The 15244-nt window shown below is 49.9% G+C and overlaps 1 protein-coding gene and 1 long non-coding RNA gene across 3 annotated transcripts in view; one reads left to right on the plus strand and one right to left on the minus strand.

Annotated features, from left to right (window-relative positions):
* SIN3B (SIN3 transcription regulator family member B) overlaps positions 1–8938 on the minus strand; it is a 39428-nt gene extending 30490 nt beyond the window's left edge. Inside the window, exons 1-3 of one of the 2 annotated variants that reach the window (XM_077859516.1) lie at positions 8885–8938; positions 7647–7753; positions 6221–6374 (exon numbers count right to left, since the gene is read on the minus strand). In XM_077859516.1, coding sequence (XP_077715642.1) covers positions 6221–6374; positions 7647–7669 — 177 coding nt within the window. In that variant the 5' untranslated portion in view covers positions 7670–7753; positions 8885–8938. Of the gene's footprint in view, positions 1–6220; positions 6375–7646; positions 7754–7997; positions 8147–8884 lie in introns of those variants that run through there. The other variant, XM_077859515.1, reaches the window with a different exon arrangement.
* On the plus strand, positions 8043–13966 carry LOC144290363 (uncharacterized). Its single transcript, XR_013358062.1, has 2 exons — positions 8043–8495; positions 12386–13966. It is a non-coding gene; the product is annotated as an uncharacterized LOC144290363 (long non-coding RNA).
* Positions 13967–15244: the final 1278 nt, after the last annotated feature.

The following is a 15244-nucleotide window of genomic DNA, read 5'->3' on the forward strand; positions in this document are numbered from 1 at the left end:
CTGCTGGCAGAGCCAAGGCTTGGAATGTGGGGGTCTGGAGGGAGGGAAGCGGTGGTGTGGGGGGCACACACAGAACATGGAGGTGACTCCTCCCTCACCATATCGCATGCCTGTGCCATCCTGAGTGAGTCTCACGAACCCACCTCCATCTGATCAAAGAACATGGAAGTTTGAAGGACCCCCAATACCTTGAAAAATGAGGATTCAGGAGAAATATGTGAAAAGTGGATTATTTCATCCTTTCTGGAGTGAGGTTTGGGGCTATTTATAAAAGAAATCTTCCACACCTCTTGTCAGCAGCGCCGGGAAAGTGGCGACCCTGGAGGTGAGGGCAGCTGCCCACCGCCCAGGTTGTCTAGGACCATAGGACTCTTGGTGCTAAGCTGAGGATAAGTCACTCAAGAGAAGAGACAGACCCTGACCGTGGGTTGCTCCCTATGTCCATGGTGCCTGCCCTCCATTTGTGTGCTTTTCTGTCCATACAAATGAAAACGAAAACAGACACACACGTCTGTCTCCTGGGCACCCAGAATCCTGATTTGTGGTGGGCCTGGACCCCACCCCCCTGAAGGAGGGGATGTTCATGTTTCCAAACTGAAATATTATGCATGGGGACTTCCCACAAACCAAACTGGGCTGTCAGGAGCAACCCTCTGGCGTCCTGCAGGTCTGACGCACACAGTGGCTGGCTCTCGAGCAGGTCGGGATCCTTCTAGCTTAGCTCTAGGGATATTAGGGCACCTTCTCAGAATGTCTTCCAGAACCACCTGGCGCCAAACTAAAACGGCCTGTCTCCCAGCATTTTGAGCCCCTTTCTTGCTCTATTTTTCTCCACAGCGTGTCACCTTCCGACAAACACATATTTTACTTACTTTATTGTCTGCCCACCCCTGACCAGATGGCAAATACCAAGAGGGGAGACATCCCACTCTGTTCACATAACCCCAAGCACCTGGAATGATGCTCAGAGCAGAGTGCGCTCCATCCATTGTTGTGAGTCATCAGATGAACGGAGGAACAAACAGCCTAGTGTTTCCATCCCCCTTGCCACGGGGCACCAACCACTGACCTGAAGACTACAGCAGGATGGGGAATGGCAGGCAAACAGCTGCAGAGCCATCATCATGACAGACACACTTGCGGGCACGCTCACTGTCACCTGGGTAGGTGTGTTATTCTGCTCGGGTTGCCATAACAAAACGCCACAGACTGGGCAGCTTACACAACAGAAATGTATTTCCTCACAGTTCTGGAGGCTGAAGTCCAAGATCAAGGTTCAGCAGGGGTGGTTATCTCTGGAGGTGTCTTGGCTTGTGGGTGGCCATCTTCTCACTGTGTCCTCACACAGTTGTCTGTGTGTGCGTTGCTCCCTATGTCCAAATTTCCTCTTCTCATAAGGACGCAAGGCAGATGGGATCAGGGGACACCCTAAGGGCCTCATTTTACCTTAATTACCTCTGCAAATGTCTCCAGAAACAGTCACATTCTGATGTACTGGGGCTTAAGATTTCAACATATGAATTGGGGTGGGGGGGTTGGGGAGAGGACACCATTCAGCCCAAACTGTGGTGCAGAGGCAACTCTAGAATAAAGTCTGAGCAGAGACAAGCAGAGACACAAAAACCCACAGCAGCCGCAATCCTAAATACCATTTCTCCCCGACAGTGGGATGCATCCTAAGGCCCTCTGGGGATGCTCTTGCTGATTACTGCATTACTTAAAGGTGCGCTGGTCTGGCAGAGGAAGGTGCTAGAAGGAGCCAGGGAGAAGCAGGGGGAGGGAGTAGCCCCGGAGCAGAGATTTGCTTCAGAGGAGGCTGTGTGTCGGAGCTCCCCACCACTCCTAGGGGGGCATTTTCAAGCTCTGTGTACCCCTTCCGATGCCCTGGACTGAGGCACCGGGACAAGATGGAGAGATCTCCTCAAGACCAGGGTTTGGCAAAGAGGGCCAGATAGTAATGGTGCAGCTGCTGTGGCCAACAGGCTGGCGGTTCTTCAAGAAGTTAAACATAGTTACCACGTGACCTGGCGATTCCACCTCTAGGTATCTACCCAAGAATTGAAAACAGGCGTGCGGACAACCCAAATGCCTACCAAAGGGTAATGGATAAACACATGTGGTACATCCATATGATGGAATATTCTTCAACCATAGAAAGGAATGTAGCTCTGACACAGGCTACGATGAGGATGAACCTCGACACCATAATGCTGAGCGAAGAAGCCAGACACAAGAAATTATACAGGATTCCATGGAAATGAAATATCCAGAATAGGCAAATCTGCAGAGACAAAGTGGATTCATTGTTGCCAGTGGCCAGTGGGAGAGGAGAATCGTGAGATATGGTTTCTTTTCTGGAGTGATAAAAATGTTCTGGAATTAGGGGTGGTGGTTATAAGATATCGTTAAATATGTGCAAAGCCGCTGAACTGTATACTCTAAAATAATTACATGCGGTGAATTTATGTTATGTGAATATAATCACAGTTTAAAAACATTTTCAGTGTATCTCTGGAAAATGTAAAAACCACTGTCCATACAAATACAAGCTGCCTTTGGCTCCTGAGCCAACCCCTCCTCTAAACCTTCCAGAACAGTCCAACCTTTTCTCTTCTGTGCCTGCCCTGAGTGACCTAATCCAGTAATCCAGGCACAATAAGGTATTCTCCTAGACACCGAAAAGCAGCCTTGCACAGCCCACCCTCTGAGTGGCCATACACAGCCCCAATTTGGTACATGAGACACCTCTTTAAACAGCACATTCCAAACACAGAGCAGCTCCCCTGCAGCCCTTGCTGCTCCCAGGCCTTGCTCACCCCAGCAGGTGATGCCACCTTCACCCAGAAACTGAGGAATCCTGGAATCTCCTCAGACTTCCCATTTTCACGGACTCCCCACCTTGGGCCCACGCCACTGTGCACTCTGCCTAGATCACCCAGGCCCTCCCCGCACCGGGCCCCCAGATCTTCTCTTGCCCCCTCAGTCCACTTCTGGGACCGCATCCAGAGTGGCCTTTCTGGAACTCTCCACTGGTTCCCCATGCCTTGGCTCTCTCCCCTACCTTCTTCCCATTACCCCACAACCCTGCAGGCTCTTTGGCTGTTTCTCAAGCACTCCCACTCATTGCCTCCTCAGGCCTTGGACCCGGCCCAGGAAACCCCCCGCCCCAAGACACAGGTAGGGTTCCTGATCATTCACAGGGCATCTGCCCACAGCCCCTCACGCCCTGCCCCTGCCTTCACTCACAGCATTAACCCCCCTCACATGCTCCTCATCTGTCCACCCGGATCTCAGGATACACGCAAGTGCCCCGAGAGCAAGAACTCTGAATAAACCCCAGCACCTGGTACAGAGGAGGTGGTGGTCCACACCCGTTCCATGAGTGACTAGGACACAGATATGCAAGGTGACCCACTTGGGACTCACTGAACTTCCAGATGACGCTACCCCAGAGAGAACACAGCAGGCCTGCCTCCAAAGGTAAAGGGTCATTTGTAGTCCAAGCCATATCTAAAGCTTTACCTTTCTTTACCTGTGTTCAAGCTGGCTGTTGCTCTAGCCAACCATAAAAGAGCCGGCTCCCGGGCGGCAGGGCTGGCTCTGAACGGAAGCTGGGAGCTGAGATTCATCACTTTCCCACCGCTGCGCAGTGTCCTGCTCCTCCCAACACGTGCCTGGCACCACCCCGGAACAGGGGTACAGTCGAGAACAAGACGGACAGGATGGCCTGCCTGACCTGGACTCAGTCGGCCACGCAAGGCAGACCAAGATGCGGTGGATTTCTAATTTCAAATCCTGGTTTTGCGATTTTACAATATACAAAATGGGAGTGGTACGAGAATCATCTGGGGGTGGAGTAGAGGGCTCTCTGAGAGGTGTGACAACTGAGGCCTGATGACTAGCTCCAACATGATGCTGACTCAGGAGGCTGGAGCCCCAGCAAGGTGATATTCTTCCCACCATGCTGCCCTGGCCTTCCTGTGGCCACACTCCCCACATCATGGCACACAACTGCCTTTCTCTTAGACTTGCGTTCTCAATGAGGCCAATTCTGTCCCCCAGGGGGCACTTAGCAACGTGTGGAGATACTTCTAGGTCGTCACAGGGTAGACTGTGGAGTCCAGGAATGCTGCTAGGCACCGTACACTGCACAGGACAGCCTGCTCCAGAAAAGAACAATCTGGTCCCAAGAACAATGGGCCAGGGCTGAAAAAGCTGCACCGAGGGCTCCCCACAGCCTGGGACTTCCCTTATATCTCTCCCTCAGCACCTAAGTACTCCCTCCCTGCCTGGAGTTGATAGGACTCACAAGATGAAAAATAGGAAAAAAAAAAAAAAAAAAAAGCTGTACTACAAAACACAGAAGCTAAAAAATGAGTAAAACAAAAAAAATCACCAGAGCGTGGTGTATGGGGAGCCCTGAAAAGTTATCGGGCTACTGTGGCCTTTCAAAGGACTCCAGGACGCCAAGAGGCCATCCTGTTTACGCCTGGCATGACGGAGCACTGAAAAGCAGGGCAGGAAACTCAGCAGGTCAACTGATGTAGACAGAAATGGAGTCAGCAACGTTAGAATGGGGCCCTAAAAGTAGTGGCTTTGGGGCTTCAGCAAGATTATAAAACCAGGTTAAGTAGCTACTATTCAGGGGGAGAAAGGACTGGTCAGGTCCAGCTATGTCCATTAACACATGGAGTATGCACAATAGCCCGGGCCGTGACCACCTCCGAATGCGAAGACAGCGCAGTTCGCATTGAGATCCAGGCCACAAGCTGAGTTATTCCTACAGCCAGGGGTTGGGAAAGGCGAACTGTTGGGAGTGTGGCCATCACTTGGGAGTGTGACGGAGGTCTTCGACCTCGGCTCTAAGGGAGTTATGGTCACAACACACCTGTGTTCAGACTTGTCGAAATGCTCCCGTGCACACTGCTGTAAATGAGCCTGCTTTTCTTCTCAGCCGTGATTGTTCCAAAGATGAATCTCGCTAAGGCTTTCATTGTCTGAAGCAACAAGCCCTACATCTGGATCCTGGTGCTCTGTGTGTAAATGTGAAATGGAAGCTCTTTGGAGTTCAGTGGCCACGCACTTCCAAGTTCCTTTTTAAAACTGAGACACACTGCTTGGCTTTAATGAAGCAACATGCTGGTGGCGGAGCTTGCCTTGCATAAAGAGAAGGCAAGATTTACATGCGAGTTCCTCTCAGAGAGGGATGTCACTGTCACATGGCCTCTGGCTGTTCTCCTTCCAAATCTGACTCTTGAATTGATACAAAACTGCAATCTCCTTCATCAGAGGCAGAAACAACAAAACGCTTCCCGTGGTAGATTTTTTTTTATATCCCTTCTAAAACCCAAAACCCTGGAGCAGAGGCAGAAAGATTGAAAGAGCTGGTTCACGTAGACCAGTGGTTCTCGATGGGGGTGATATGGCTCCCAGGAGTCATCTGGCAATGTCTGGTGACACTTTTGGCTGTCGCCACGGGGTAAGGGCCTAGTGGGTGGAGTCAGGAATCTACAAAACATCTCCAGATGCACTAGACAGCACCCCCTGTAGCACGGCTTTATGGCAACAGGGCCACGGTGGAGGAAAAGCAATGGCTAATTTATAAGAGTAAAGCTCACAAAGGTTTTTGTTTGCTCAGAGGGTCTGGTGGGCTCAGGCAAGAAGGGACTACAGGGATATAGGAGGCAGCGAGCCACCACCTGAGACAGAAAGAGCCAAAGCCACAAGCCTAAGCTGAGCCACCGACCCTGCTGGCAATTAAATGCAGCACAGCAACAACAAAACGGCTATTCACACACACATCTCAACTACTTTATTTTGCGGCGGGCACCTAGGATGATCAGAGCAACCACATACCAAAGTACAAGTGTGGCCTACCTGGCATGTCACGGGAACGCCTCAGGATAAGAGCCTGGTGACGGGGTGGTTATTTTGACAGGACATAAAACTGCTAAGAGAATACCCCCGACACAAACAACCACATCCACTCTTATCTGAATCCTCCAAACGGATCGATTTGGGATAAAGAGGCTGGCTGGATAGGTATTTTGATCTATTTTGACCTGTGCTAGAAGCGAGCAGCGTGTCTAGAAAAAGACTGGATCTTCGCTGGCTTTCCAGCAACACGATGATACACAAGATGGGCTGCCTGACCTGGGTACCTGAGTACCAGGGTGCACCATGTCAGGGCCAACTCACTCAGACCACCATAGCGGCATACCTGGCTGGATAGAGGCGACTGTATGTTTAACTTGCCATTCTTGGGAATGTCTATTCTGTACCCGAGGGGAAGGAAAGCGTTGAATCCAACAATGAGGTCAGGGTGTTCATGGAAGAGCTGTGACACGCGTCGGATGACTCCAGGCGTATCGATGCTAGAACAAAAGAGAACGAGAGTGGGCAGGAGTGTCTTGGGGAGCACACTGAAAGCAAAATCTACTCCCAACTCACTTGACAGGGCCACCTAATAATGAGCTTCTCGAAGGACAACAAAGCACCCTGCAATGTGACCGGTGTGATTCAGCCAATGTGTTATGTGTCATCTACTTCCACAGCAGCCAGCCTCGGGCTCCCTGTACCCTCCTATGGAGAACCACAGGATATCTGCATGGCACAGCTACCCCAAACACTCCAAGCACACGCGTTCTGTTCTGAAAATGTCAGGAGAGCCAAGTGAAAGTCCGGGACTCCAAGAAGTGGCAGGAGGCCAAAGCCCTCTAAGCAATGTGATAAACCATGACACAGGTGTGGATCCCAGCAAGTGATGGCAAAGCATAAATACCAAAGGCCCTGCAAGCATGGGTTGCACAACGCCAGGGGGTCGTCCCCATGGCTGCAGTGGGGCTCCCTCAAAGCTTTAGCTGGTCTCTCCTGGAAGGAAATCAGGCCAGCCCTGCCCGATTTCCTCAGGGAGGGGGAGGCAGCACGGTGGTGATGGGACCGCTGAGAATCTAAGAGTCAGAGTGCCCAAGTTCTAGTCCTGACTGCCCCTAAGGCTAGTCTGGGCAAGCCTCTGGCCCACTCTAAGCCAAAGTAAGCCTCCGGTTAATGGATGGCATGATCTTGAGGTCCCCTATCTAGCTCTAACCCTCCTGTGCGCCTACAGAAATCAGCTCGGTGTGTTTTCAATCCTTTTTCTGTGCCAGACCCCTTACAAAGCATTTTATGTGCATTACTTTCCAACAAGCCTGGGACTGGGGGTTGCCGAGGGTGAGGCACTCACCTTGGAGACAAGATTGAAGGGAGAGAGGGTGCCAAAACATGCAATAACCAAGACCAATAATTTTAACGTAGTGCTTAAAAAATTTTTTTAAATTAATTAAACAAATCCTTGATGGACAAAATTCATTTTAAACATCCTTTTGAGTAAAGACAGGACCCGACTCCTGCTGCGCTTGCGGACTTCTCTCTTGCTGTCTCCTCACCCCATCCCCGCTCTCCTTCCAGGAATCCCCACAACAGCTCCACAGGGGGGTACTCTCCGCTCCCGTCTTTGGGAAGGAACCCAGGCTCTTGAGAGGTTCCACGACCTGCGCAAGGTCACCCGACTGGGGCGGAGAGGGGGCCGGGATGGGGGTTCGCACCCCGCTCGGCCGGATCGCGGCCCAGGGCGGCCCCCCCGGGGTGGGAAGGGGTCCCGCGGGTACCTCTGGCTTTTGAACTCCTTCATAATCTCCAGGAAGCCGTTGTAGGTGGCGGGGTCGCTGCCGAAGCGGATCTTCACCTGGTCCAGGTAGGTGAGGGCGTCCTCCACCTGCGGGGAGGGGAGGGTCCCGGTGGGCGGGGGTCGGCGGAGGAGCGGACGGAGGACCGGGGTCCCTGGCGGGGAGGGGGGCGGGCCGAGCCTCCGGGGAGTCAAGGTTAGGGGTCAGGGGGCTGGGGTCGGGGGCCGTGCGGAGTGGAGGCCGAGGCGGGGCCGGGCGGGGCCCGGGCGAGGGGCATCGGCCCGCGGGGGCCGGGCGACGGGGCTCCCGAGGGACGGCGGGGGCAGCACTCACGTGCACCGGCAGCTTCTCGTGGCCCGCGGAGCCCGAGCGACCCCAGCGGGCGCCGCTCAGCCCCCGGCCCGCGGGGCCGCCGCCGCCGCCGCCGCTGCCGCCGCCGCCAGCGTGCGCCATGTTGGAAGTCGGAGCCGCGGCCCGCCCCGCCCCCGCCCGAGGGCCGGCCGCGCATGCGCAGGCTCCGCCCCGGAGGGGGCGCGGCCTCGATGACGTCGCGGGGGCGTGGCCCCTGGAAGGACTTGCTCCCGGACCTTACTCCCCAAATTGAACTGCTAACCAACGCCTTATATAGTGCGGCTGAGCAAACCCAGCCGTTTGCTTTTTTGTCCGGTTCCAGTTAGCGAACTCATCGTGGTCTTCACATTTCTTAAAGTTGGAAAAATTTCAAAAGAGAAGGCTATTTGGTGACACGTGAAATTTCTGTAAAATAAAATTTACAGGCACACCCACTCGTGTACCTATCATCGGTGGCTACTCTTGCGCTTCCACAGCAAGGTGAGTAGCCGTGATAGACCCTAAGATGTGCAGACCCTGTTATATTTGCTAAAAAATATTTGTAGACCCCTGCTTTATGAGGTTGATGTGAGGATGGGCCAGGGGCACACAGCACCACAGGGGCCCTGTGAAGTGCATTTTTGCTAACTGGTTCTTGATGGTTCCTGATCCCATCATCTCCCCAGTGGAACAGTTCAGGAGTCTCTTAACCAGTTCTCCTAGCCCTGGTGCTGTAAAGCACTGGATCATTCCACAGCTGCTTCCAAACCTCCAGGGTCTTCTTTGTTTCTTGTGAGATGGACTCTAAGCACCTATGTGCAGGATTGAAGGCCGTAATGATGTGGGAAACAAAGACAAAAGAAAAATTATTAGATGTGTTTAATACTTACAGCCCATCGAGAAGTCCTTGAAACAGGACGAGTGACCTTCCTCTAGGGACTCAACTGCCTCCATGTTGATGTAATACTTTTTCCTAACAGGCAAAAAGCAATCTTAGCCCAACTCCCAGGATCCTGTAAGTCTACTTGAACATATAAAAATTCTTTTGGAAACTTCCTTTATCTCTGCCTGCACCAAGATATATGTTGGTAATTATCCCCCAAGCATAATACCCAGCAATATATCTCTGAAGGGTCTCATGACTCAGATTACTCTTCCCAACAATAGCTAGCCCCCTCAAGGTCCTGGAAACCTTGCTTCAAACATTCCATAGAGACTTACGATGTCCCTAACCCCCTCCCAATCTGAAAGTATATAATCAGCCATTCCTCATAACCCTGGGGCAGCTCTTTCTGCCCACAGGTCTGTCTCCATGGTTTAATAAAGTCACCTTTTGGGTATCCCGGGTGGCTCAGCGGTTTAGCGCCACCTTTGGTCTAGGGCGTGATCCTGGAGACTCGAGATAGAGTCCCACATCCGGCTCCCTGCATGGAGCCTGCCCCTCCCTCTGTCTGTGTCTCAGCCTCTCCCTCTCTCTGTGTCTTTCATGAGTAAATAATTAAAATCTCTAAAAAATAATAATAATAAAGTCACCTTTTTGCACCAAAGATGTCTCAAGAATCCTTTCGTAGCTGTTGGCTTCAAACCCTAAAGTCTTTCCTACATTAGTAAGAACCTGGCCCTTACGAACCTCCTTTTGCAGAATTTCCCACCCACCCTCTCTACCTGTGTGGAACCTCTGTCAGTGCCTGCCCGGCCTGGCTGCTTCCTGGCCCCATGCATCAGCACACACCATTTCCCTTGTCAGAAGTCCTGTTCTGTCTCTTCATTACCCAGAAAACACCTATGCATTCTTCAAAACACAACCTAACTGACTTTCTCAGCCTTCCCACCATCCCCCGTACATCACCTTTTTGTGCTTCATCTCTAACACAAATCCCTGACCTAGAGTCACATCAGTGAACATGTATCAAATGAATGAACATTCAACCAATGACCAAATGAGGAAGTGTGGGAAAGCTAAGAATACGCTGCCAGGGAGTCCATCATTTGCTAGGCTACGTGTCAGGATTAGAATGATGAACAAAACAGGAAAGGCTTTTGCCCTCAGAGAGGCTTCAGTGTTTGCAGAAAGATAGGAATCAAATAATCACACACATAAAATGTAGTTTGAACTGGAACAGATACTTCAAAGAAAAGGTACGAGGTTAATACTTACTATGTTCCAGTTACTGTGGCTGAGTACCAAACCATCCCAAGATTTAGAGGATTAAAATGACATTTATTTGCTTTCCAGTCTGCAATTTGGGCAGCTGGGCAGGGAAAGCTCATCGCTGGCCCTTCAGTGTCTACTGGGTGGTTGGAAGGCTGGGGCTGGAATCTTCTGAGGGTTTACTCACTTACATGTCTGGCAGTTGCTACTGGCTGTAGGTTGAAACTCATGCCATGGCTGTGCCCAGAAGCATCTACCTGTGGTCTCTGCACGCAGCCTTGAAGCAGGAGTGTGAGGTTCTTGTCTCACGGCATTGAAGAATGAATCTCTTGGACAAAGGAAAGTGAGCAAAGCGATGGAGTTTTATTAAGCAAAGATACAGGAAAAGCTTTCAGGAGTGAGAGGGGTCCCAACAGGGTTGCCAGTGAGGGCTTTTCATCTCTGTCTTTTTATTAGGACTTTACCAGGAAACTTGCCAGTGGTTAGGTCAGTGGTCTGGAACTAGACATGATGCTTACACATCATGTGAGAGTCTTTTGTTTCTTGTGACGTCTGTGATCTATAGATATGTTTTGCTAGGTCTGGTTAATCTTTATAGTTAACTTCTCCTTTGAGGCCTGATTATTTTGTGGTTACTTCCTATTTTCTGTGGCTAGAGTGTAGTTATTAGAAAAACATTTTAGAAAAAAAAGAAAAGAAAAACATTTTAGCCCTAGCAGTTGGGACAGGGGTTCTTATTTTTCTTCCTTATCTCTATTTTTGTTCTGTCCTAAAATAGGATACCTGAAATACCCTTAGAGCCTTGTTGGGACCCCTATTTTTTCCCCTACCTAAAGTCCCATCTTTTCCCAATTCACCCTGAGTGTCATGGCAGCTGGGATTTAAGAATGATTGTCCTGAGAGGAGCGAGCAAGCCAGGTGGAAGCCATATCACCTTTTCTGATCCAGCCTCAGAAGTCACACAGAATCATTTCCATTGTAGTCTTTCCATAGTGGCTATTACAAAGTCCCCCCACCCCAAAATTCAGGGCATCTGGGTGGCACAGTCAGTCAGGGGTCCGACTCCTGATTTTAGCTCAGGTGGTGATCTCAGGGTCGTGAGATGGAGCCCCACATTGGGCTCCACACTCAGCATGCAGTTTGCTTGAGATTCTCTCTCCCTCTCCCTGCACCTCCTGCTCATGCTTGCTCTCTCTCTCTTAAATCAATCTTAAAAAAAAAAAAGTCCCTCTCAAATTCAAAAGGGAGGCAAACAGACTCCAGAACTTGGGGAGTGGCTGAGTTCTAGAATAGCATAGGGGACAGGAAATATTGCCACGACCATTTTTGGAAAATACCACCTGCCACCCCAGAGATTTAACCCAGTCTAGCAGGGGATGAGGAAGGCTTCCTGGAGGAGGTGGCATTCTAGATGAGTTCTAAAATGTGTGTAGGCATTCACCATGAAAGTCAGAAGAAACAGCTGTGCAAGGGCCCTGTGATTGGAAGCAATGTGGTGCATTTGAACTTAGAGAGACAGAGGCAGAGACACCAGTGTTGCAGGACTGCAGAAGACTCAGGAGGTGGCCGGGGGCGCGGCACGGGGAGGTGCAGGGTAAGTGTGCCGAGGCCAGAAGAGGCAAACCTATCATCCTTATGGGATCAGTTAAAAATTTTGGTCTTGGCATTTAGCACTAATAGAAATCGCGCTTGGGTTTTATGCGAGGAGCTGCTTGAGCAGCTTTGAATTTGGAAGCAAATGCCCTGGCTGCTCTGCAGGGAAGTGATTGGAGGGAAGCCAGGGGGGGAGTGCAGGGAGGCTGTTTCATCATTTAGAAGGATGGTGGTGGCTTAGATCAGGAAGGGAGCAGTGGAGGTAGAGAGAAGGAGATGGAAGCGAGCGGTATTCAGAAGGTGAAGCAGAGAGAATGTGGTGCTGGGTAGATGTAGGGGGTGAGGAGGAAGAAAGCCTCGAGGAGTCATGGCTCCCAGCCCAGAAAGGGATTCAGCTCAGTTTCAGCGAATTCCTATAAGAACATCAGCTGAGGTGACCCGAACCCTCTGAGGCCACCAGATGTCTGGATAGTCATTCTCACACCAACGCCTCCTGGCAATCTATTAGTCACCGTCCAGGAGGACCCACTGCATGTGTGGGCTTTTGACATGCCACAGAGTCCTCACTCAATGCCTCCCAGCCTCCAAGGAGTACGATTCTATTCACATTTCAAGAATCACTTTTAGTTTTCCATTCTTTTTACAGATCTCGTGTGATCCAAGGAAGCCCTCACTCATCTGGAGAACAGGAAACCACAAGCCAGTTCCACCTTGGGTTCTTGGGTGTGTACACACGTGTGTGTGTGTGTGTGTATGTGTGCAGGCATGCGTTTGTGGACAATAGTACACAAACATCTTTCATTCTTATTTTCATAAAGCATAAAAAATGCTAAGTTTTTTTTCTTTACTGTTTTCATCACTACAGACTAAATTAAAAACCTTAAAGTTGACAGTTTAGATAGGACAACACACATTTTTCCCACCATTTCACAAACTTAATAGCATTATGGTAAGATTCATAGGTAGGTCTTTCTTTGGACAGTATTTTGGCAAGGTGAAAAAGACAAGATCAGAAGATCCTACTTCGAACTAATCTGAGTCTTTCCAGATGGAAAACTTCATGACCCAAATCTCCAGAGTCCAGAATCACATATTGTGGCAGGATTCTAAAACGGGCCCCAAGATTCTCACCCCTGGTTTGTGTATCCCACCATCCTGGAGTGTGAGCAGGACCTGTTAGCATCATGGATGTCACTTTCGCAACTAGGTTACACCACATGGCAAAGGTGAAGGGATTTTGCAAGTGGGCTTAAGGTCCCCTTGAGCTGATTTTGAGTTCACCAGAAGGGAGATTGTTTGGGGTGGGTCTGACCTAATCAGGGACATCTTTTGAAAGACAATCTGGAGGGCAGTGCCTCAAAACAACAGAGAGGTGCGATCCTGCCTGCCTTAAAAGAGAAACCAGCTATGTCGTGAATGCCTGTGGACAGAGGCAGCCTTTAGGAGCTGAGGTCCACAGTCCTACAGCAAAGATTTGCTCAGTTCTGCCAAAAACCTTAATGAGTGTGGAGGAGGGCTGTGAGCCTTTCACTGAGATCCCAGCCTGGCTCGTGAGACCCTGAACAAAGAACCCAGCCACAGGGAGCCTGGACTCACAACCCACAGAAACTGTGAGATGATTCATGGCTATTATAATGCAGCTGCTAAGTTTGTGGTACTTTGTTATGCACCAATATATAACTAATACTTTATGAAGTTGTCTTTCGAAAAATATTTACCTTGTGATTATGATGTGTTAAAAAACAAAATTCAACTGAGTAAATGTAAAGATCAAACTGACTTTATTCAATGATTCATGAATTGGGCCGTATCCCGTCTAGCCAACAGACAAGAGCGCGGAGGAGCTGCTTCCAAAAAAATGGAAGGATTTTTTCTTTTTAAAGATTTTATTTACCCATTCATGAAAGACACACAGAGATACAGGCAAAGGGAGAAGCAGGCTCCATGCAGAGAGCCCGACGTGGGACTCAATCCCCGGTCTCCAGGATCAGGCTCTGGGCCGAAGGCAGCGCCAAACTGCTGAGCCACCTGGGCTGCCCAAAATGGAAGGATTTTAGAGACAGAAGGGGGCAAAAAAAGACAGATTATCTTACCTTTCTTTGGGGGATGGAGGGGATCCTTCAGGTGGATTATCTTACTGGTGCTGACCAGGAAATTCTAGGCCGACTGGTTAAGATTACAGTCCTGGGAAGGGCTGAAAGTACCATTAAATTTGGTATTAAGTGTTGGTTTGCTGAAGTGGAACTTAGCACAAGTGACTCTTTCAGACCTGTTGTTTCTTTTTTATTTTATTATTTTTTTAAATATTATTTATTTGACAGAGAGCGAGAGAGAGCACACAAGCAGAGGGAGCAGCAGGCAGATGGAGAGGGAGAAGCAGGCTCCCCACTGAGTGGGGAGCCCAATGTGGGGCTCAATCCCAGGACCCTGGGATCATGACCTGAGCCAAAAGCAGATGCTTCACTGACTGAACCACCCAGGGGCCCCTGTTGTTCCTTTTTTAACAGATGTATCAATGTGTTTTTATCAAGTGTAACTAAGGTACCACTTGATAAAGGGGAGCCTGTACATGTGTTGGGGCATGGGGTATATGGGAAGTCTCTGTACTTTCCACTCAATTTTGCTGTGAAACTAAAACTGCTTTAAAAAGTCTGTTAGGGGGCAGCCCGGGTGGCTCAGCGGTTTAGCACCACCTTCAGCCCAGGGTGTGATCCTGGAGTCCCGGGATCGAGTCCCACATCGGGCTCCCTGCATGGAGCCTACTTCTCCCTCTGCTTGTGTCTCTGCCTCTCCCTCTCTCTCTGTCTCTCATGAATAAATAAATAAAATCTTAAAAGAAAAAAAAGAAGTCCGTTAGGGGAGTGTGGGTGGCTCAGTCAGTTAGGCATCTCACTTTGGCTCAAGTCATGATCTTGGGGTCCTGAGATTGAGCCCCCCACCCCCTTGCTCAGCGAGGAGTCTGCTTATCACTCTCCCTTTGCCCCTCCCCCCACTTGTGCGTGCATGTGCACATTTCTCTCTCTCAAATAGATAAAAATCTTTAAGAAAAAAATCTGTTAATTTTTTTTCCCTTGAATCTAATCAAGGCTTAAGTAAGACCAGGATCAGCATGGGGGCATCTAGGTGGCTCAGTCAGTTAAGCACTTGCATTGAGCTAAGGTCATGATCCTAGGGTCCTGGGATGGGGCTTCCAGCTTCACAGGGAGCCTGCTTCTCCCTCTGCCTCTGCCTGGAGCGCACTCTGCTTGTGCTCTTGCTCTCTCTCTCTGTCAAATAAATAAATAAAATCTCAACAACAACAGCACACTTTGCTGTAAATGGCCAGATTGGCTGTTGGAACCATACATTCTCTGTCACTAATAAAAGCTGCCACAGGTGATATGTAAATGAATGGGCGTGGCCATATTTCAACAAAAATTTATTTACAAAAACAGGTGGCAAGCCTGCAGGCTGTGATTTGCCAACTCCTGCTCTGGAATATAAGATACTAAAGACAAAACAACCA

The sequence above is a fragment of the Canis aureus genome, chromosome 19 (genome assembly GCF_053574225.1).
Source record: "Canis aureus isolate CA01 chromosome 19, VMU_Caureus_v.1.0, whole genome shotgun sequence".
Lineage (NCBI taxonomy): Eukaryota > Metazoa > Chordata > Mammalia > Carnivora > Canidae > Canis > Canis aureus.